This window comes from Eptatretus burgeri, chromosome 10, assembly GCF_056783735.1.
Source record: "Eptatretus burgeri isolate ZD-2024b chromosome 10, Ebu_testis_v1, whole genome shotgun sequence".
NCBI lineage: Eukaryota > Metazoa > Chordata > Myxini > Myxiniformes > Myxinidae > Eptatretus > Eptatretus burgeri.
The window spans coordinates 57,100,559-57,125,558 of record NC_140970.1 but is presented as its reverse complement, the minus strand read 5'-3'; the positions used below and the strand labels follow the sequence as shown (position 1 = coordinate 57,125,558).

Sequence of the window (25,000 nt, the reverse complement as noted above, 5' to 3'; positions counted from 1 at the left end):
TGTCGACTAGGCCCGAACGATTGGGCCGAATGACGAGGCCTAGGCCGTGCTGCGGTCATGCCAGCTGCCGTGTGGACAGGACGCCGAGGGGCACCCAGCGAGTCGCCACGAAGGTGGCAGTTAACCAGCGCGGCCGCTCGGAGCTCCTTCTGTCTCCCAAGCTCTGAGAAACATTAAAGGCTTACGAGCCCGGGCCTTTTATTTCTGAGGTTTTTCTGTGAATGAACGTTATGGCGCCATGTCTTGAAGTAGAACTTTTAAGTGCATGTAATTAAATAATAATAGAACGGTGGTAGTTCTTTTTCTTACTTGTATTTTGTCCCATACGTGCATTGGTTGCATACATGACTGCATGATTGCATATGTGTCGTTCTATAAATAAATGTCCTTGTGTGAATGTTAACCCGATCGTCGCGTCCTTTTCCTTCAAATTGAACTGCCGTATTGCATTTGAAATAATAGCTGGCTTTTTAATAGCCGATAATAGAATCGGATCCAACGGGGCTTTCGCGATAATACCCCGCTCGGTTATCCCAATCTCATATATATATATATATATATATATATATATATATATATATATATATATATATGAATATATATATGAATATATATATATGAATATATATATATATATATATGAATATATATATGAATATATATATATGAATATGAGAGAGAGAGAGAGAGAGAGAGAGAGAGAGAGAGAGAGAGAGAGAGAGAGAGAGAGAGAGAGAGAGAGAGAGAGAGAGAGAGAGAGAGAGAGAGAGAGAGAGAGAGAGAGAGAGAGAGAGAGAGAGAGAGAGAGAGAGAGAGAGAGAGAGAGAGAGAGAGAGAGAGAGAGAGAGAGAGAGAGAGAGAATGTGGAAAGGGAAGGAGAGGGATAGAGAGATGTGGGATGAGAGTGCTGTACTGTATTCGGAGGGGGTGGAGTGAGGATGGGAGAGAGAGAGAGAGAGAGGGGAGTTAGCAGAGAGAAAATGTTATGCTTTATGAAAAAACACACACACACACACACACACACACACACACACACACACACACACACACACACACACACACACACACACACACACACACACACACACACACCTCATTTTTATGCCTCTGCTGACTTAATATGTTTCCGGGTTGTCCGTCTGTGATAATTTTTTCAGTTTTCTCTGCAACCGCTTATCCGATTGACACAAAATTTTCACCATCGGTGTGACTTATCATGTGGAATGTTTTAATGATAATTGTGATGTCATAGGTCACGTGGTGTGACAGCCATGTTGGAAAAAAGGAGAAACTTTGGATATCTTTCTCTGAGACCGTTCATTGGAAAAAAAAAGAATAAATTTGGCACATGTCAAATACTGCCATGGGAAATAAGTGAGATTGTTTTTGATGATATTATAGGTGGCTTCGTTATGATGTCATAATTGAATACGTCGAATGCTTTATCAGATCAATATGAAAATTTTGGAGTCATCTCGGGCTAAATTGTATTTGGGGGGGGGAGGAAATTGATGAAGTCAGTGGTCACATGGTTCAGCAGCAATTATTTTTTCACATAAAAACCTTCAAAAAATCTTGTCTAAAATGGCTTAACAGATTGATGCGAAACTTTACAGGTATGATAACTTATTTCGGAGGAACAAAAAGTTCTCCACCTTTGACATCATAAACCTTCAAATATCAACAACAACACTGCGTGTAGTAAATGTGTGAACTTATTTGTAGACAATAGTGTCCTCACTGTCAGACAAAACGGTCACGGATGGTCACTTGAACCTTCAATGGTCACTTCATAGCACAGCTGTTGAACAGCAGTTTTGACTGTCAGTGACATCCACCTATGAATTCATTTGTTGTCCGTCTAAACATTTCTTAGAGTAAATCGACCCCACTGAGTTCGAAAATGCAGTCCATTTTCACCGAGGAAGTTCAGAAGTGTACGGATTCGCATCTCACCATACCCTAATTTTTCAATCAATGGAATAACAAACTATTAGAATATTTCATCTCATTTACCAAATACCACTATCATCTCCGCCTCTATTGCTGTCTCCACTCCCGCCTGATCTTATTTATAGCCGGCCCAACATCCAGTGTTTTAGATTCAATGATTCACAAAAAATATGTTACTTATTTATTTCGTTATTATTATATTAAATTAGGGTATGGTGAGATGTGAATCCGTACACTTCTGAACTTCCTAGGTGAAAATGGACTGCATTATCGAACTCAGTGGGGTCGATTTACTCCAAGAAATGTTTAGACGGACAACAAATTAATTATAGATTAGAAAATATCGAAATGAGTCGGATTAGTTACTCAACTCCAGTTATGATAAATCTTGTTTTAGGTCATATTTTCGAAATGGTAGTGAATTCAATGTCGGTGCAGTCATTTCTTAGAGTAAATCGACCCCATAGAGTTAGAAAATGCACTCCATTTCCACCGCGGACATCCAGAAGTACCCGTAATCGTACCTGACCTTACCCTAATTTAACCAACTCATGAAACTAAAAGTCATCATATGGAGCGACCTCTAAATCACCTCCGATCAACTTAAATTTTTTATGCGCGTTATTGAATCAGTGGAATAATTTAAGGCTTGTGGAGACAACATCTGAATTTTTATTTGCTGATTTTGGATCACCCTATTGCCCTTGTTGTCATAATAATATAACAAGGCCTAAGTCACATTTGCTCTACGACGAGGATATGGCAGCCGTACGCCCTCTGAATTGACAGAAACGTGCGGCGGCCGCAGAGTTTCTGAGGTGGCCTCAGGGTGGCCCTACGCCATATGGCTATATTTTACAGGCCGTAGGGTCGTCGTGGAATTATAACGCGGAGTTATAACTTTTTTTCATTTCTACGTTCGCCGTAGGAAATTGACAAGCCGAAACAAGAGAACTGGAAAAAAAAAAAAAAAGAACCCACTCGTTACCGTCTGTCTGGCCGCACGCTTGGCTTAGGACCCCCTGCGGTCGCCTTGCATCTGCCTTGAAAATTCTTTGGCCGCCGTTGGAACGCCCTCAGGTCACCGTGCGACATCAAATCAAAGACCGTCTGGCACCCCCACGTTTTCGGTCTCCACAATTCTAAATACCCCGTGCGGCTCCCCGAAAAATAAAAACATATGTGACTGCTATATTGTGTGACCATGGAAATACTGCGGCCGCCGTATAATTCTAGTGGCCGTAGATTTTGTAGACCCCATGGCCGCCGTGGCAAATGTGACTTAGGCCGAAGCGGGTGAGATTTCCTTGTCAAGATATTGAAGGAATGTATTTCATGGTGAACATGGTTAGCATCCGAATCTCAATGGAGTCTCTGGAGCAATCCAAACAAGACACTAAAGGTAGGATGGAATGATTCTGTGTTATAACTGGAGAGACGGTTTGACTGCTGCCTTCATTTTACTGAATCTAAATCTGCCAGACCATGGACATAATAACTTGTCCCAGCAACTGAAAAATAATTTTCTGGAAAACATAAAATAGTTATATCTTTTTAAAGTGAGAAGCTTGAGATGACTTTTTTTTTACTTTCTTCTGTGAGTTTCTGCACTGTTTTTAGAATTTTTGGCAATCCATGAATGGTTAACAATATCCTGGAAAAAAAAATTCTGTAAATGTTCAAGCTGAAATTCAACGAGTGAAACACTCCCCTCTTAATCCATGTGAAAACCTCTCAATGTACACCACACAACACAAGGATTTGGTTCGTTTGATGAAGTGTTTTCAGACTAACCAATACATCAATAACTGTTGAGAAACAGCCACCCACCTCCGTTGAGAGCAGCAGATGGGGGTTGACAAAATATGCAGGGAAATGCAGGATTGATTGTTTGCTGGGGACTTGTAATTCAGATGTCAATTATACTGTGGTATCTGGGGAGGGCATAAAGGAGAATGTGAAAGGGGAAAAAACGATTCCGAACACAATCGTTCACCATTTCTAAACTCGTGTGAAATTATCACATCAAGAAACCATCAAAATTGGCACTTGGATGGGTAGAAAGCCCCAACCAATGTGGGCTCAGCCCTGTTTATCAGATAAGTTTAAGCATATTAAATACTGCACATGTTTTACTGAATTGTCCCTCCTTGTTCAAATTACCCCAATAGTGGGAAAATAAAGTCTCTCACACACTGATGAAACAAAACAATTTTACAAGAAGAACCTCCATTATGTGGAATGGTGGGGACCAAGGGTGTTCCTGGATAAACAATATTTCCAGTTAATGACGTCATTAATTTTAAAAAAATATATTTAAAACTGTTAAAAGCCTGGATGTCATTGTGTTATGTTGTACCCTAACCCTAATATCTAACACGAATGCTTACCCCCTCATTCTATGTATTTGGATTCAACAGATGCAGACATTTTAACGCTATGTATCCCGTTTCCAAAAGACAGATCCTTATGTGATGAAGATTAATTATACATTATTTGGGGTCGCCAAAGTTGAAGCAAGTTGAATCAAATATAGCTCATGCTTCTGGTGCAGGAAATACATCACTGACAGTAAGATTAATCAATTCCGGATTCATATCCTTCACATTTTGGATACTGTATTTCTGTCTCTGCTTAGTTATTGATACGGGTTTCAGGAAGACACTTTTCTGTGTCTGAAACCTCATCTTAACATGTTCAAGAGCAATTTTGAATGAATACACTTGAGGTCAAAAAATACATCGCAGGAAGAGTTTGTCGCAGAGAGGACTTAACCTGAATGTCGCAAGCAGTTTGCAACCATTGACAGCATAGGAATGAATTTGGCGTGTGCGTGTGTGTGTGTGTGTGTGTGTGTGTGTGTGTGTGTGTGTGTGTGTGTGTGTGTGTGTGTGTGTGTGTGTGTGTGTGTGTGTGTGTGTGTGCGCGCGCGCGTCCTCCATAACTCCAAATCCATGAAACCCAGCATGCATACGAAAGGAACTGGAAGGAAGTGCAGGAATGCAAATTGGGTGTTTGGGTAAATTTCCATTTTCAAGCCTTCATCCTTGGTCAGCCTCTTTATCAGCCAGCTCTCCCTTGTTGGGGTCTTAATTTGCCATTTTTGGGGTCTGCTCAATGATGCCTTGACTTGGAACAGGCTGCACCAGTTTCTTAACGATAAAGCGCTCAAATTTTTTTTTTCACTTTCCTTACTCGTATCATTGAATGCCTCATCTTCATCCCCACAAACCACGAGATACATTGCAATGCTTATAAACGCCCGGAGACAACGGTGTTCGTCGCTTTATTTTATTTCCGCATATGGTATAACCTCGAGAATCTCTTAAACTGAGTCGAATTTCAAAATTTCAACTTCTTAATTGACCTCAGCAGCAGTTCTGACTGCTAAAAGAAAGTGTTATTTTGTCCAACTCGGCCATTGTTTGAGATTACAGGCATCTCCGAGTGTTTGTGGGTTTACTTAGTTTCCACACATGTGATAACCTCAAGAATCTCTTAACCTGAGCCAAGTTTCAAAATTTAAACTGTGGAATTGACCTCAGCAGCAGTTCTGACTGCGAGAAAATGTTGTTCATGTGTACAATTCATACATTGTTTGATACTCCGATCATCTTGACGGTGTTTCGTATGTCCCAGCCAACCGTTTCTTTTGTTTGTGTAATTAATAGTGGTAGGTGGAATCATTTCCAAAGTACTCTATTCCAACCATGTAATCAAAAGGAATCGAGTAGTGAACAGGAATTGATGTCGATTCTGAGCAATCCCATTCCATTCTATTGGGACCATACTCTGTACAGAGTGTCGGTGCTACCAAAGCAGTCTCCTCGGCTATTGGGAGATCCTGGACTCCTGGAACCTGGACAGGTCGCCACCCCAATGCAGGATGCTTGAATGGTTCAATCATCCCAGCAAGTTCGAACTGATCATTGATTCAGAAGGATGAAAGCAATTCCTACTTCATAGAAATGTTTTTTTTTGGGGGGGGGGGGGGCAGAATTATTTTTCTCCCCTGTTGGGCATGTTCTGGTTACACATGGCCTGGTAATGTATTAATTGAAAAGGAACATGCCCCTGGGGTGTGTGTCCCATTTGCAATATAGCCAAAGGCATGTTCCTCTTAATTGAAAAGCAAGGCATTTAGAGTTGGCCGGTAAAGTGTGCTGGTTGCATTGCTGATGGATGAGTAGGCAATACAGTGACTGATAAAGGTTTTGACAACATGTCGCTAAAAAGGTCCAGAAGTGCAGTTTGGAATGATTTTGGGAAGGTTAAAGAAGACAGTCCAAAAGTTGCAAGTTCACTTTGTTCAATAGACGTTGCTTATCACTGTAATACGTCCAATATTCTGAAAGACTTGAAAACACCAGAGAGAGTACCTATTCTTGATGGTTGAGAATGCAGATTCAAAGAAACTAAAGTCGACAACAGCAACAAGTTCGCTTAAACAATCGATGATTGAAAACATTTTCACCACGGTGACAACCCTGGAGGCTGTCGTCCCTTCCCCTCCCCTCACGCCATCTTCCCTTCCCCTCCCTTCACGCCGTCTTACCTTCCCCACCCCTCATGCAGTCGTCCCTTCCCCTCCCCTTACGCGGTCTTCCCCCCGAGCCCTTACGCCGTCTTCACCCCCTCCCCTCACGCGGTCTTCCCCCCAACCCTTACGCCGTCTTCCCTCCCCCTCCCCTCACGCCATCTTCCCTTATGCTCCCCTCACGCCATCTTCCCTAACCCTCCCCTCACGCTATCTTTCTCTACCTTCGCCTCGCGCTGTCTTCCCATACCCTCCCCTAGCGCTGTCTTCCCATTCCCTCCCCTCGTGCTGTCTTCCCATTCCCTCCCCTCGTGCTGTCTTCCCGTTCCCTCCGCTCGCGCTGTCTTCCCGTTCCCTCCTCTCGCACTGTCTTCCCGTTCCCTCCTCTCGCGCTGTCTTCCTATATCCTCCCCTCGCGCTGTCTTCCTATATCCTCCCCTCGCGCTGTCTTCCTATATCCTCCCCTCGCGCTGTCTTCCTATATCCTCCCCTCGCGCTGTCTTCCCTTACCCTCTCATCGCGCTGTCTTCCCTTACCCTCCCCTCGCGCTGTCTTCCCTTACCCTCCCCTCGCAGTCTTCCCTTACCCTCCCCTCGCACTGTCTTCCCTTACCCTCCCCTCGCGCTGTCTTCCCGTTCCCTCCTCTCGCGCTGTCTTCCTAGACCCTCTCCTCGCGCTGTCTTCCTATATCCTCCCCTCACGGTCTTCCCTTACCCTCCCATCGCGCTGTCTTCCCATACCCACCCCTCACGCTGTCTTCCATTACGCTCCCCACAAGCCGTCTTCCCTTACCCTCCCCGCACGTTGTCTTCCCTGCCCCTCCCTGCACGTTGTCTTCCCTGCCTCTCCCCTCACGCCGTCTTCCCTTCCCCACTCTCACGTTGTCTTCTCTCCCCCTCCCCCCAACTAATGCTGTTTTGCCTTACCCTCCCCTCACGCTCTCTTCCATTACCATCCCCTCGTGCTGCCTTCCCTTCACCTCCCCTCACGCTGCCTTCCCCTCCCCCCATGCTGCCTTCCCCTCATCACTGCATTCCCCTCATTATGCTGCCTTCCCTTCCCACAACTCTCCTCTCTCCCCTCCCTTTCCCCCTCCCTTTCCCCCTCCCCATCCTCACTCTACCTTCCCTCCTCCACCTGCCTCGTTCCCCATCTCTCTCCCTCTTCCTTGCTTCCACCTGCCTCTCCCCTCCCCTCACCCCCTCCTCTCTCTCTCTCTCTCCCCATCCTCACTCTCTCTTCGGATTCCCATCAGTGATGTAACAGGTGGTATTTGCGAGTAAATCAATAAATGGGGAGGTGGTGTGAGGAGGTGGGGGGCAGATAATGTAGCTGGGCAGGAATGAGGGGGGTTGGAGAAAGCATAAAAGGGTTGGGTTCAACATAAGTTTTAGGAACCCTCATTTTAAGTCCATTGCCATGCTTAGGGTTTCCATCTTCATCTAATCTCAGGAAGTTTGTCACTGGTCCAAAGAAAGAGTATCAAGACAGATGAAATTCTTCAGGAATTCTACTTGCTGTAAATTGACTTGCTGATGAAAACGTTTGCATAACACTACCTGTTCTCATTTCAGATGAAATAGTGCAGGCAGGCCAAGGATTAAGGCTTGGTAACCAGAGTCTGTGACATAATGGTTAGAACGTCCACTTGTCTGCAAGGTCGGCGATTCAACCCGCGGCAGAGGAACACCAAAGACTAAAAATGGTTGCTGCTTTCTTGCTTGAGGGTTAGTGGAAGAGCACGGGTCAGTGCCTTTGGAACTAAATTGGGTTTGTTGTTTTGGTGGGTAGTTTATGTGGTTCAGTCTGCAGTACATATGGCAAAGGGAAAGAGGTATGAGCAGATAAGGATAAAATTAGATCAATGACGTCACATCATTGCACTATTGTATATTAAAAAACCAAACATGGATTTGAAGATAAGTGAATGATGCAGATGCACTCACGCGGTTTATATTTTAATACGTTCTTCATGTTAATCTTCCTACCTTGGCGTTGGCAACATTTTGGCTTGAATTTCTTTAGACAATGGCGAACGCGTTTAAAGATGCCTTTCTTCTTTTGCTTCAACTGCAGCACAGTACAACAGGACACAGAATCATTATGTCATGTCAATACTGTTACATCTGCCTTACGGCCCAGTCACACCTTGACGTTTTAGCCAACGTATGCCGATTTTTGAATTTTTTTTCTAAAACGCTGGCACACGTTGAATACGTTATGGGTAAGTTTTGATAACATTGAGAGCACGCTGAAAAACACTGCTATACGTCGTTGTACGCTGGCTTTAAACGTTGTACTTTTTGGTTGTCCTCAAATTTTTTCATGCTTGAAATTTCATGACGTATGCCGGCGTATGACTCACACGTTCCGCGACGCTGGCCACAAGTTGTATGCATGGTCTGCGATCGTTGACAGACGTCAACACATGCTACTTGTAAGTTAATCATAAGTTGAGACACGCCGAGGTAATGTTTAGCGTACCCGAAACTTATTTCCAACCTATGATGAACGTGTTGTTGGCACGTTACGCGATCGTTGCCACACGTCGACAGACGTTACTTTTAAGTTACTCATAGGCTGAAAGACGTCGGTATAATGGATCGTCCTTGCGTCAGCGTCCACGGCCACGGCCAGGACACTTATTTGCAGCATTCTTCAAACTTTTCTTCGGCATGACGAGGATGTTCACACTTCGATGTCTAGCTTGGCTATGATTCCAATTGTCCATCGGCAGCGTCAATTTAAAATAGTCGAGTTTGAGCGTATTAACACGTTCAGAAGAAACGCTTCAAATTTCCAAACCCCAGCGTCAAAAAACAAAGGCGAGTGACAGTTATTTAAATCGTTCATTGTAAACAATGAAAATAGTTGAGTGGTACCGTTTAAAAGTCGTTGAGTGTAAAAAAAATCCAATTGTTGAGCGCAAGCGTCTACTTTCAATAGTGGAGTTTGAGCGATTTAGCACGTTCAACAGAAACGATTAAAATTTCCGAGCGCCAGCGTCAAAAAACAAAGGCGAGTGACAGCAATTTAAATCGTTCATTGTAAACAATGAAAATAGCTGAGTGGTACCGTTTAAAAGTCGTTGAGTGTAAAAAAAAAAAAATCCAATTGTTGAGCGCAAGCGTCTACTTTCAATAGTGGAGATGCAGCCATTTAAATCGTTGAGTGGCAGCCTATAAATAGCAAACCCCACGTCTCCGGCAAAGATAAACTGCCGCACGATATGGATAAGTTAGGCTATCGTTGGGCATAGTTTGTGAACGCCGGCTACACGATAATTATTCGTTGGTATACCGTATCTATAAGTTATCGAAGCGCTCTATGCACATTATTAGTTCATTGTGCATTTGTCCAACCCGTTATGAATAGACCTAAATCGTAAAAACAAGCCATAGCTCATTGTTGAAAAAGCCCCATAAAAAAATTAGCCGCGAAGAACTTCGAACAATGGTGCAAATATGTCTCCTACCCGTGGACACGCGGACGCAAGGAGGATCCATCATAACCCACACCCTCCCCCTCACACTCACCTACTCCTGCCAACATGAACAAACTACTACTAATACTAATACTAATACTGTTACTGCTGACATGGACATCGACTCAAAAAGGACTCGAAAACACTGTTGGATTCCCCTTTTATGAACACCATTTTTATATACCAATTCCCAAAATCGCTGGGAACACGTCTTTATATGGCAGTTGTAAGTTAGAAACACGTTCATTTATTTTTTTTGTCGACCGGAAGACATCATTGGAATACGTCTACATACGTCAATGTGTGTTGGGACTACGTAAAGAATTGGTTCAAAGCACATCAAACATAAGTTAGAAATAAGTTTCGCGTAAAAAAGACATTACCGCGACGTGTTTCGACTTATGAGTAGCTTATAAGTAGCCTTTGTGGACGTGTGTAAGCATCCGCATATCGTGTGTACAACTTTTCCCCATCGCATGCGGAACGTGTGTCATACGCCAAGTACGTCGTAAAATTTTGAACATGTTTAAAATTTCTTGACGTACTCTACTTACTACGACGTATGATAGCGTACTTTAGCGTTCTACTCACGTATACCAAACTTACTCATACCGTATTTGACGTGCCCCAACGTTTTAGACACATTTTTCTTAGGTCGGCATACGCTGGCAAGATCGTCAAGGTGTGACCGCGATGTTGTCACTTCCATTTCTACGGCAATTATGATTCGAATCGTTGTGCGTCAGCCTTTTAATAGGCTACGTCACGACATCGTCGGCGATGCGTGCAACGCGCTATGCCTAATTTAGACTATCGTTGGGCATAGGTTGTGTTGGCCGACAACAGGTTCAGCATTCGTTGGTATAAGTTATCTATAACAAAACGAAACGTTCGGTGTCCGTTACTAATGCGTTATACATAAGACCAAGTCGCTATGAATACGTCCGAATCTTTAAAAAAAACATCAAAAGTTCAACGTAAGCCAGCGTTTTACATAAATTTTAATACGTTGCCATCGCTGGCTAAAACGTCAAGGTGTGACTGGGCCTTTAGCATGTGCCTGTCACATGACATTTTGGAAAATATCGCCTCATTACATTCATGAGATGAGAAGGTTCTGAAAACAGAATGTACCCCTTGCTAATGATGTCACCACAAATGCATTCTCTGCCATTAAAAAAAAAAACGATCGGGTGATTGTTATTGATGCGATTTATTAATGTGACATCATGTGACACAGATTAGACCTCTGATGGAGATAAATGCTGAATAATTACGTCATTTCATTGATCTAATCATGTAATGCTGCGTTGTGGTGAATGTTTTCATGTTGGTATCCAACGTGGAAGAAACTATCTCAATTACTGTTTTTGTCTACCTCTTGCAGCAATCACTGCATCGAGGTCCAAGGAGTGTATTTACAGTACTTTGGACAGTTTAAAAGCAATTGTGTGGATGGGTCGTGCACATGCATCAGTTCTGAGCGGGAGTCGTTAACATAGGATGCCCATTTTTGGACATGGACAGAACGGACGTTAACATTGGATGAAGACGAGAATAACAAGAAGCAGAACTAGAAAGGACACTCGGTAGAGCACATACCTCCAGCAGGCTGAACAGTTTACGTTTTGTATCCCACTGACAGGCTAGATCTGAATCCAGACTGCATTGAGATTGTGTTGTTATAAATCCCAAATATGATTTTTCATCATTCCACATTCCTTTCCACAAACCATCTGTCGCATATTTTCATCACCCACAAACGGATTATTATTTGCACAGCCCCCGAAACTGTTTCAAGCCGCTTCATGAGTGCCTGTGACAAAGGAATGCACCAAAAATGGATGCTCGCGAGCCGATTCTCTTCACGATTGCCTCGAGGGCTGCTTCAGGCATGTTTCGCGTGTGCCTGCAAAAGAATGTCGCACCAAGAAACAGCACGAAGGCAGTTCCTCCTCTGGATGAGGGGAGGGGTGGGCAAAGTGAAGTGTGGGGTGAGTTGAAGTTCGATAAAAAGGCAGTGTGTATAAGCCTCTGGGAGATTTACTTATTCTTGGAATCACATGGAGAGTGAATAAAGAAAATGTGATTTTGTGACTCCATGTGATTCCAAGAATCTTGCAGAGGCAACATTGGTAGAATTCTGTTCAGTTTATGTGGTACCTTTGCTGTTGTCTTCCACGTCTCATTGGCATAAATTGCAATGGGCACGACAATGGATATGTAGAGTTTTAGCTTGGTGGCAATATTAGTCGTGGTTAATTTCCATACTTTGCAGAGGCGCTAAAAACTGAGGCTGCCTTGCCAATTCTTGTGTAGATGTCAATCTCAGCATTACCTTCCTTGGAGAGTGAGTGTCCAACCGAAATTTGGGAAATGGGCAGCTTCCTCAATGTATTCTTGACCAACTGTAACAGGGTGACCTCTGTTATTGTTATGTGATAATGGTCTTGGTTGTTGCGCAGCTGAGACGTAAGCCTACTTTGGCACTGCATTTCTCCAAACTGGAGGTCATATTGCAGCCCAGTAGAATCATCAGCCAATAGTGCAACCTCATCTGCAAGTCAAGGTCTGTCAAGTGATGTTGCTACTGTGAGATGCTGAAGTTGGCACCTGTCATGGCATTCCTCAATACAAAGTCAACTAGCATCCAATGAAGACAAAGTCTTCGATATCCCCTGCCATAGTAAATGAGGACAAGTAGCAAAAGGCACCAGTTCAATTTATTCTTGATGTGTGTACTAAATTTCATAAAGAAATAGTTAATAGTTTTGTAACTACGCGCTAGAAACAAAGTTTAACCTCAATTATTTCTTAATACCCAACTTGTTTCCATGGAAAGTGACAGAAATTTTTTTGGGGGAAATCTCCAAATATCAAAAGGCACCAGTTCACCACTTGCTTGATATGTGTACCAAATTTCGGAAATATATCTTGAGGAGATTTGTATTTAAGCTCCGGAAACGAAATGTGACGGACGGACAGACGTATGGATGGCCGTACGGACGGAACCCATTTCTATATCCCCCACCAACTTCATTGGTTGGTGGGGGATAATAACCAAATGGAATAGGAAATGGAAGAGTATACATCCTTGGCATACTCCTGTAACAATATCAAATGAGTCTCTAGTCCCAGAGCTGGTCTTGATGCAGCAAATGGAGTTTTGGTACAGAGCTTTAAAGATATTGATATGTTGCTGTGGGTTTCCATACTGTCTTGTAATGATCCATAATGACTGTCAGTGGATGTCATCAAAGGCTTTCATGAAGTTGATGGCGAGTGGCTTCTGATATTCCAAGCTCTGTTCAATGATGTTCCTCAATGTGAAAATCTGCTCTGTGCATGATCTACTACTTCGAAAACCAGACTGTTCCTCACGAAGGATTTCCTCTACATCTTCCTTTCGTCTGTTAAGGAGCACTGTGCAAAAATCTTTAACCAGATACAGATAGGAGTGTAATACCTCTCCAATTGTTGCAGACACGAAGGTTCCCTTTTTTGGTAGCCTAACGATTACCCCTTGTCTCCCCTCAGCTGGAACAACTTCCGTTTTCCAGATCTTATTGAACAGGTCTGTGAGCTCTGTGATGACAACATGCTGCTGGAATTTCATAGCTGGACACGATGCTTCATCTTTGGCGTCCAGGTGTGCTGTCAGGAGACGAATTCAATATGTGCCGCGAGTGACATCACTGCCCCCACGAGAAAACACCGGTGCTGCGGCTGTGCAAAGAACAGGAGGGGAACAGAGAACGGGGAAGGGAGAGTGGTCCCGGTTTCAATCAGGACGTTGGAGCCAGAGTCAACAAGTGTAAGGTGTGCAATGGATCCGTCATATCCCCGCCTATTTCTTTCTATCTCAGCTCATCTTCATTGCCAATTATTCATCCCATCATTCTTTGCCAATCACTCACCACTACCTTCCACATCGGATGCATAATGCCAGCATATGTACTGTGCAGTGTTAAGTCATTGATAAACGAGAGCGGGTCTGTTGCGTCGGGGATAAGGGGGAATGTCCATGTGCTGTAATTGTTGTACACATGTCTTTCCATTGTTTCCTCTGCTTGTAAATACTTGCTTCATGCCTGGTGTTGGCTTAGTGGTTAGGGTGGCGGCTTGGGATCCCAGGGTCCTGAGTTCAAGCCCCGTTTTCTGCTGAATAAACACCAGGGGGTTGACTCAGCCTGTCATCCTTCCGAGGTCGGCGAAATGAGCACCAGTGTACTGGTCCCGGTGTATGCCCCGGTTAGAATATGTGTTCCATATCCCTGTGTGTCGTAAGAGGCGACCAGGGTTGGCGTCAGGAAGGGCATCCGGCCATAAAACATTGCCTCAAGAAAAAGCCAAACCCCTGCACAGCAGGGAAAAATGGCTGTAAAAAGTCATTTTTGTTTTTAAATACTTGTTTCACGCAACTGGCGATTGTGGTCTGTTAAATACATGCCATCCTCTTGGAGTTACCCAGAGGTGATGTCCCAAAAACCATTGCATTATACATAGTGTTTGGTCCCATCTCTCAATGGGGAAGAATAACTAAAAGAATTAATAATTCTCGTATCCGGATTTGGATCTTCACCAAAATCGAATAGATTCGTCTTTGTCACACACCCAATCTGTCCACCAACTTTTGTCCAAATCAATTCATAACTTTTTGAGATATCGTACTCTTTATAGTTTTTAGCCCACTAAATCATGAAGAATCATTCAAAAATTTCACTGATCTGGATTCAGATCTTCAGCAGAATTTAATCAATTCATCCTTGTCGCACACCCAACCTGTCCACCAAGTTTCGTCCGGATCAGTCCACAACATTTTGAGATATCATGCTCACAGACAAACTGACGGGTGAGAACATAACCTGCATCCACCTTCGGTGACGGAGGAAACCAGTCTGTGGACCGACGTGGTATGGAGACACATCCAGGTGGGAAAGTTGTCAACCGTTTGGGGAAATGAGCAACCAGAATGGCAAGGTCCAGGTGAACGTTTGTACCTGGGGTCAGCTATGACAGCACAATGACTTATGGGGAGGAAATTGAAACCAGCAAGTAAAATGGTTGAGTTATGACTGGTTCATGGTGGATAATAAAAATCATGGGTCAGAATTGTGGATGAGAACAGATGGTGGTATACTGCTTGCTTGAAATCCTGGAGGAAAGAACCCATTTCTAACAGAAAAGAACCCCATTTTCATCATAATATTCAATGTGCTCACTTACAAAATGTTCTACCTTACCAGCACAATATAACATTACATTGCAAAAATTGACTAACCGTAAAAAAAAAAACACAACACAATTACCTGTTTCCTCTGGTTATCGTCCTCATTTTCAATTTCAATTTCCTCCTCATTCTCCACCTGCTACAATTCCCGTTCATTGCCTTCCATTTTTTCTTCCTCTTGTCCCTTAGGTGAAGAGCTTGACGTTGCATCCTTGTCTTCATCCTTATCAGCTAAATGATAAGGTGGTTCCTCATCTTCCTCCATGTTTTCTTTTGCAGGCCAGACGTTGGAAGAAGTTCCTTGAAAGAAAGTTCAATTTGCACAAACATATGTACCTCATGTGTTTTAGTCATGAAAAAGACTACAATTGGAATCCCAAGAGAAGAATTGGAAATTTAATGTTTTGTTGAGTTGAGGTCTAATTTCCCATTGAAAGGGCAAACTTTTAATCTGGATCATGTTGTTGTGACAGATTTCATTGACGAAGAAGTGAAGAAATTTTTTTTTAATATGATATGTATTGTAACAGTCACCGGTCCGTCAAGTTGCCTGGTTCAAATATGATGAGTTGCTTAGCAACCAGCTCAGCCACCCAGCACAGAGATCTCCGGTTGGGTCCCACACCCAGCGTCGTGTTACCATGCCAATTGAAATCTCTGTGCTGGGCGAGTGACAAGCCAAGGCAAACAATGGACAGATCTTATCTTTTATCCGAGCAATCAAATGTCCCTCTCCATCCCCCACCACCCGATGCAGAAACCATCGCGGTTCAAGACCACAGCCAATCTCTATCTCAAACAGATTTCCCGCAAACCTTAAGATGAAACCACCGCAAGCAAGCAAAACAAGCCGAAGAGTCAGATTCAACAAGTATTAGTGGTGTGGTGTGATGGAAGCACATATATACAAAACAAGCCATCACAATGATAATTCATAATCCCAATAATTAGTTGACCCCTACCGAATATGCGCCCTTGAACAGTCCATGCAAATGAACAGAACCTTAAATAACATATGACTTAAGGCCTCAGACACACATAACAAAATACTCTGATCGCCGCAAACACAAGCAGGGTTTGTTTGGCCCAAAGACGTTTATTTCCTTGATGTTTGGCAATAGAAAAACACTCCTCCATTTCACCACGAGCACCGGCATATGACCGGAAATGACGTCACATCGGGGATAAAAACCGGACATGTGCCAAGACTCGAAGTCTATTGGCCTGAGGAAACCTGCTGTGAAGTGGGTAAAATGTCGCCTGAGACCGGGTCTGCTCTTGCTTGTTGCTAAAGTTAGCAGAGTAGATCTCGTTTAATTTTTCATTGGAAGTGCCTTTCTTCTTTAAAAAAAAAAACAATATATAGGGTGTCCCAAAAAACATATACAACTTTTAAAATGCTTCGTTTGATCCTAAAAAAGCAGTAATTTTGTCACTAATGCTTCATTTCTTGTTGCAAAGACCTGTAGTTTATTTTGATACCAAGCAAGCATCAGAAAAATGCCAAGACTGACCTAGAACAACAGACGAAAATTGTTGAACTTTGACACCAGACGAAAAGTGTCATACAGGTGCAACGTCTTTACTCGAGACATTTCGGTATCCACTTGCACCATGCACCAAACTTTCGGACAATAAAGTGCACCATTGCAAAGTTTACCAATGTGGGAACCATCTGTGACCTTGGCTAGGGTCACAGTGGAGGAAGAGGACAGGTCGTAGTGAAGAAAATGTGGAAATGGTGAGACAGGCGGTCGTTAACAGTCCAAAAAAAATCGATTTGACAACTTTCTGCCGAGACAAACATTCAGAAGAGCACCGTTCAGAGGATCCTTCGCCAAGACATTCATGCCTTTCCACACAAAATTCAAACGGAAACGGTGCTTACTGATCAACAGAAACGTAAACGACTAGACTTTGCAAATTGGTTCTCAGGAAAGTTGGAGGAAGATGCAGACTTCCTCAAAAAACTTCACATGACGGACGAATGCCATGCTCACTTGTCCGGGGAACTAAACAAGCAAAACTTTCGGTACTGAGGAACTGAAAATCCTGGTAATGCATCAACTGAACTGGTGCCTCGATCTGTTCTCAAAGTCACCATGTGGGTGGCGGTTGGTTGGTATGGGATAATTGGTCCATACTTCCATGAAGATGACCAGGGACGCACTTGCACGGTAAACCAGAGGAACTATCGCAAAAAGATTCAGGAATTCTATCTGCCTGAGCTACGTACTCAGGCCCATAGGAGAAACAACCTGATCCAGATGAGAACCCAATCAGACCAATCAGCCTTCTCCCAATCATCAGCAAGGTTATGGAATCCATCATTGCTTCAGACATGAAATCCTTCCTCTTCTCCAATGGCTTGATTTCCAATCATCAATTTGGTTTCAGACCAGGTCACTCTACCCTAGATATGCTGCTACTGCTCTCCCATCAATGGATGGAGGTCCTCAATGCCAGACAGGAAATCCGAGCCGTATCCCTGGACATATCACGTGCTTTTGACACAGTCTGGCACCCTGCCCTACTCACCAAACTCTCTTCCCATGGTATTCAAGGCCATCTCCACTCATGGCTCGCAGACTTCCTCTCCTGTCGCAGTCAACGTGTGGCCCTAAATGGAGTTCTTTCATCCCCTCTTCCTGTGCAGGCTGGAGTTCCTCAAGGTAGCGTTCTGGGCCCTGTTCTTTTTCTGGTTTTCATCAATGATCTCTCGGACTCTCTGGAAAATCCTCTATTTCTCTTTGCCGATGACTCCACCCTCTGCCGTACCATCTGTCATCCCTCAGACCGGCAAGCAGCAGCTTCTTCGCTCACTGCAGATCTGGATAAAATCACAAACTGGTCCAACACGTGGAACATGTCTTTCAATCCACACAAATCTCACACTCTCACTATGTCTCTTCGAAAGGACCGTTTACAACACCCCCACATCCACTTTCCCAACAATCCTCTGGAAGAAGTCTTTTCTTTCAAGCTTCTGGGTCTCACTATCTGCCATGACCTTTCCTGGGAAAGTCACATTTCCAACCTCGCCTCAAAAGCCAGTCGCCGACTGGGAATCCTCCGTCGTGCAAAGTCCTTCCTCGGCCCTCTTGAGCTCCTGACTACTTACAAAGCTTTTGTCCGTAGCCTGATGGAGTACTGCTCTCCCCTCTGGGCTGGTGCTCCTGCCTCCCACCTTTCTCGACTTCACGCTGTCGAAACCAGGGCTTTTAAGATCATTGGCATCTCCCGCAATGAAGCTGAGTCTTTGGGCCTCTCACTCAATCACCGCAGGTTGGTCGGTGGTCTTTCTGTCTTCTACCGACTCCTCTCCAGCCTTGCCCCCCCTGCTCTCTCTGCGATTTGTCCCAACCACATTTGCACAGGGCGCTCAAGGTCCGCCAACAACCCCTTCTGGTAAAACTACCAAAATCACGAATCACTGCTCATCTTCACTCTTTCATTCCTCTTTTTTCCCGCCTTTGGAATAAACTTCCTCACTCTATTCTTTCCCATTCTTCCCTCCAGGCTTTCAAAACAGCTGTTCACCACCACCTCTTATCTTCCCCCATCCAAATCCTCGATCTTTTCTACCCCCGATAATCCACCCAAGCCCACTTCCTTCAATTCTCCTGCTTTCCTTCCTGAAAGTCCCTGTAATGTCCATCTTCTCCTCGCCATGTTCCCCGTCCCATCCCCATCCCTCTCCCTTCCACAGTTCACCTGTGTCTGTTCCCCAATGTTTTGTCCCTTCCACTCCCACCCCTCTTGTCTCATGCCTCCTTGCTGTGAGTTGTGTGTTAGCTCTCATACGAGCCTCGACCAAGGTATACAAAAAAAAAAAAAAAAAAAAAAAAAAAAAAAAACCCAGTGGTTCCAGCAGGATGGGGCACTGCCCCCATACAGCCAGCGAAACAAGGCGTTTTCTCAACCAACATTTTGAGGGCCACTTTATCTCCTTCTACGAAGACGTTGAGTGGCCACCGTATTCCCCTCACCTTACTCCTCCAGACTTCTTCTTGTGGGGGTATCTCAAGGACAGGATCTATGGAAACCCTAGGCCTCAGACGCTTGATCAGCTGAAGGAAAACATCCACCGAGAAATCCAGAACATTCCTCAGGAAACGTTCCCAAAGCGATGGAGAACATGACAACGCGTTTGCAGGCAGTGATCAGACAACGTGGAGCCTACGTCGAACATGTGGTCTAAAAGAAAACGATTCTATACCAAAATTTACATTTTGGTGGCAAATTTGACATTGGTACAATAAACTTGAACCTTGCAGCTTTCTATCCAGCCATATGTCTTTTTTTTAAAATATATGTTATGACCATCCTCTTTGCAGATGAAAAGTTGTATATTTTTTTGGGACACTCTGTATGTACATATATGTCATTAACCCCCACCCTCCTTCCCCACGGAAGCAGAATGTCTGAGTGGAAACAAAAAGGACGGGAATATTCGACGGGATATTGAGGGTATTAGGGTATCATTTACATGAGAAATATTGTTGAGGGGGGTGGGGTCAGGGGATCCCTCATGAAAACGCCCCTTAATATAATTTACTGGATGATGACGTCTTTGGCATCCATATCAGGAAAATAGAGTTCAACTCGTCAAAAAAGAACATTAAAAAAAACCAAAAACACATGTAAAGCCAGGAATCCCCCAAAACACAACACAACAAGTGAGGAAAGAATGACGAGTTAGGAATGACACAAGACAACAGCACAATCCTTTTCCAGATTGCCATCATGACATCTTTTGACATTTTTCCATCTCGCTCCCTCTATTTGTCCTGCAACTCCGCTGTTGGTATTGTCTTTCCCCCTCCCCCCCCCTTTTCCCCACGACTGTTCCTTTTGTTCTGTTGTCCTGGGCATTCAGTGTTCTCGCCCTTCCACGAGCCTAGACTCTGAAAACAAAAAAAAATGTCACAGGCTGGCAACCATTGTGCAGGCTTGATCGGTAGAATGGGCTCTTTCTTTGTTGAAGTAACTTCGATGGGAAGTCATCCATGATATTGTTGTGGTTACCAAATTCGCAAACCACCATTCAGGTCCCTTAGGTGAGATATCTCGGTAAGTACATGTGTAGTTAGGCCCAAACCCGTTGTCTAGTGGGAATACATGTCATTTATGCGTGCTGCGACTCTTCAGGATAGCCGTTTTTCTTTTACTATCTTTAATTTGGACCAACCGCCATTGTTACCACCACCAACCACCACATCAACCACCCACCGCGGCGCCGCTTCACGTCACACCTCGCAACCGTCGCATCGCCACCGTTCTTGCGCCGCTTGTGGGTACCGGTGTTGGACTCGTGCAGGGCGCGCGCCGAACAGCGTGTACAAAACCACGGATTTTCCACTTCAAAAACGGATCAAAAACGACACACGCCCACTTTTGTTCCGTCCAATCGGTGAGCGAGGGGCGATTTGGCCCCGCCCCCAGGGCGTTGGAGGGCGATCGATATATGCAAATTTATGGATCAAAAAGCATTCACGCCCACTTTTTCTCGGGCCAATGGGGAGCGAGGTGAAAGGTCGAAGGGAGGGGGTCAAAGATGAGAGAGCGAAGCCACGGGGCTGATATAAGCGACCGCGTTCGTCAGTCAAGTGGACAAGAGAGTTAAGACTTCGCGGGCGGTGGAGTTGGGAAGAAGAAGCAAGAAGGAGTTGGTCGTCGTCGTGTGCGTTGGAGTCGGAACGGAGGGGACGGAGCTGTGGAGAGGCGGCGAGGGCAGACGAGGGGGTGCTCGCGTCGTGCAGGGAGCTGCACACCAGGGAGGCCGACGGCGCGACCTGGCCGAGGTGGAGACGCTCGTCGCGGGGCTCGAGGCAGAGTGGAAATCCTCTACACCCCGAGCATCAGCAACCCCCTCCTGTTTCCCCCCGCGCTGAGATAGTGCGACCAAGGGGGCCCCTTTCCCACCCCCTACCAGACACTGCCCACGAGGCCCGCGGAGTTGAGGCACCATCGCCGCTCCGCGTCTCATCACCAGACGGGTAGGCCCGACCCGGTCTCGGCCTCAGGCCCGCCTCATCTTTGAGGGTGTTCTTTTCCTTGGTTTTGGGTATGTGTTGTCGGCGCCGTCTGTGAAGTAAAATTGTATAAGTGTTGCCGTGTGCTCGCGTAATCGGTATTAGATCTGCATTGTCGCATTTGCTTTTTGTGTAAATTGCATTGTGTTTTCCTTTTCTATGTGCTTTTGGTGGAATTGAATATGTGTGCTTTCCGTTCATCGCGAATAAATGTGCTTTGTGTTGAACTGTTTCCCGCTTCGCTTCGTCATTTCTTTCATTGAATCCTCATCTTGCTTCACGTAAAGGGTTGGTAGTGGGCTGAATACGCCCGATAATTAATCGAACCGTCGAGGCCGACGATAACACCGCTCGGTTATCCCGATAGTACGGAACGGGTCGCTTAAGTGGCCCGTGTCCGAAGTCGACCTGCGGCGAGGTGCGATCGCCCGGTCTACCCTCCGCGTGGGTACCCTTAGGTAGGTCTACCCTTAGGTAGGTCGAATTTGGCGAGCAACCCTATCCCACGCGGGGGCTGATTGGCTCGATCGCGGTGAGACCGAAAGGTCCACCCGTGACTGGTTCCCGGCGTTAGTCCGAGAGGGTCACGACTGGATTGTCCGTCCGGTGGGCGACGTGCCGCGATTCGAGTTACGTGGCCGTCAGCACGCCGGCGGGCGCGAATCCGCAACAATATATTGTGAATCATGGTGTTTGTCCATGCTTTTGTCTGTATCCCATTTTTGGCGGGCCCTTTCCATGCCGAGTTTGAAAAGATCAACATTCACTTTTGTAATGATGAAACAAGAAGTATGAATAATGTTGATGCCAAATTTTATTTCGCAAACAGTATATTTTGCCGTCTTTTTGGACAAATCCAACCCGATGTTGCACCACCATTTCACTGTGGGCATTCTAACTCGTTCAGAGATTTGGCAGTGAGTGAAATCAATAGTACAACACAATTAACCATTTTAAAGTTCATGAAATAATTAAAATTGCAAGATTAACTTACTTTTCCAGTCACTGGGGATGGATATTTTTGCTGGCTTTTCCCGTCACTGGGGACGGGTAACTCTTCCTAGTTTATCTGCAACAAGGAAAGGTGCAACACCGGGTGCCCCCTCCCACATCTTCCCCCCCTCCACATCCAACCCCTTCCTCCTTCCATCCACTCTCCTCCCCTCCCTCTGGACGCCCACCACACCCATCCCCATCCCTCCTCTAACCCTACCCCTACACTTTCCCCTTCCTCTCACCTCTCACTCTTTCCTCACCCTGCCCCTTCCCATCCCGCCTCCTGCCTCCTCGCACCCCACTCCCATCCCTCCATACTCCCACCGCTTCCCCACAACAGGGCTCACTTGCGGGCTTACACACTTCCTCGCTTGCACGCTTCCTCTCTGGTTCGCTTCTTCCCTCACGCGCTTCAACTCTCGCTTTCTTTCTCGTTCTCTTCTCCCTCCTCTTTCTCTCGCCCTTTTACTTCTCTCGTCTCTGCTTTCCTTTCACTTCTTTGCCTCCACTTTCCTCAGAATGGACCTCCAATTCGTTTTATATCTGCGGCCCTCTCCGCGGGCGCAGTCCGCCCCAAGCTCATCCCGCCCCACTTGCCCATGTTTATCATGACGATCCATGCGCTCTCAAAAAAGGCGGGCGTCGGAGCTCGCGAAAGAAATGCTGAGGAAAAATTAGGGCAGGCGTCAGAGCTCGTGAAAGAAATGTGTGTAAACATGTCTGTTGTAAAGAAAAATGCTTCCCCAAAGAAAGGGGATCTATTCTTTACCCTTTACAAGGCATCACATTAAAAAATCATGAGACATGGGGATGGGGCTAATCTGAACATGCATTTAAGGAAATAACTCTCTGAGGACCTGGATGTGTGGATGCATTCATCGGACCGAATTCTGAAATCTGTAACAATAAATACTGTTGCGGTTATGGAAGTTCATAGAACACGATTCAGGTTCCTATAGATTAGTTATCTCGGTAAGTACATGTTTTATAGATAGCCCTTTCCCCTAGTCTAACAGGTATTGAAATGTTCCTGCGCTGTGGTTTATTATAATAGTTAGGTTTCCTTTTAGTTCGTCTTTACATCACCGCCTGCATCACCGACATTACCGCCGACCACACCGCATCGCCCTCGCCTGCATTCGCTTCCTCCACCTGGCCAATCGCGGGGTTTTCCGCTCGATTTGGCGAATGAGAGGAATGCGAGGGCGTATGCGCAGAAGGGCGTCCGGTGTGAGGAAGGCGAAACTCTGGGAGGAGCCACACAGCAGCCCTCGACCAATCGAGGTGAAGCGGTGGGCGGAGACATGAAACTCCCCCGCTGGACACTCCGCCCAGAGGGATGGGAATGCCCCGTCCACCGTGCGCCTGTCCAATTGGGAATGGACGGGGAATCGCACGATGCTCCATGTCCAATGGGGGAGCGAGCGGGGAGAAGACAAGCATCCGACGGAGCCGAAGAGATTTGAGGGCATGAAAGAGACCTGAGGAGATTTGAGAGACCTGAGGAGATTTGAGAGACCTGAGGAGATTTCAGAGTTCTGAGGAGATTTTTGGTGTGGAACTTGTGGGCTCTCTGGAAGGCGACCTGAGGAGATTTAGTCGGTCTATTCTGGTCTCTCCCTCTCCTCCCGCTTCAGCCCTGCCGGACAGCCCACCTGGACTTCTACAACGACCTCGTCCCGGCTCCAGAGCGGACGGTCGTCCCTTTGCGCCTGCCTGGTACGGCGACACCAGCCCCCAAGATAAGGGGGCGTCCAGCCGTGCTACGTGGACAGGTAGCCTGCCGCCCCTAGCTCTCACAGCCGGACTGTCCTCCTCGGCTGGAGAGCCATAATAAAGACCCAAGGAGGTCCATTTCTGTCTGGGTGTGTGTGTGTGTGTGTGTCCGTCTGTGGTGCCAGTCTGGGTAAGTAGTGAACTGCTTAAGTGTTTTGCTGTATATATCTGCATTGCTTTGCTTTATATTCGGTGTCGCTCTGCTCTTACATGTTCCCTAGTTCCCCATTATCATTTAATAAATATCCCCATTTGTTAAATGTATTCAGCTCGTCATGTCCATTTCTCATATTGACTGAACGTGTCACGTGTGAGGGATTAGATGGCAGCTGTGCCCCGGTAACAAGACAATCGGGCCGACGGAACTCGGCGATACAACCGCTCGGCAACGCACGCGGAACGAGCGCGCTTAAGCGGCTCGCTTCCGTACGAGTTCCATCGAGGGTGAAATTCCCCGGTAGCTGGACCACATGGTTACTTTGGTAAATTGAAGTTGGCAATCGACCCTACCCCACGTGGTCTACCTGTTGGCGTATTTCGGTCCAAAAGAACCAGGACCCGTCAACTCCGGACTTATCCGGGGCAACGATCTGTAATTCCGGGCGATCGAGCCGAGGCGGCCCCACTGCTCCATCGAGGGTCGTGCTCGTGACGGTCGACAAAAACTGTAATAATATACAAATACATATACATATATATATATATATATATATATATATATATATATATATATATATATATATATATATATATATATATATATATATATATATATATATATATATATATATATATACAGTGGGGAGAGCAAGTATTTGATACACTGCCGATTTTGCAGGTTTTCCCACTTACAAAGCAGGTAGAGGTCTGTAATTTTTTTTTATCATCGGGACACTTCAACTGTGAAAGACGGAATCTAAAATAAAAATCTTGAAAATCACATTGTATGATTTTTAAATAAGTAATTTGCATTTTATTGCATGAAATAA

The 25,000-nt window shown here is 45.3% G+C and overlaps 1 protein-coding gene across 1 annotated transcript in view; it reads right to left on the bottom strand.

Moving 5' to 3' along the window:
- Positions 1-10,817: 10,817 nt before the first annotated feature.
- Positions 10,818-25,000, bottom strand: part of LOC147018637 (sperm motility kinase 2B-like) — a 114,093-nt gene continuing 99,910 nt past the window's right edge. The window contains exon 12 of the mRNA XM_085898519.1: positions 10,818-15,504. Within this exon, the coding sequence (XP_085754645.1) occupies positions 15,344-15,504 (161 nt within the window). The 3' untranslated portion in view covers positions 10,818-15,343. The remainder of the gene's footprint in view (positions 15,505-25,000) is intronic.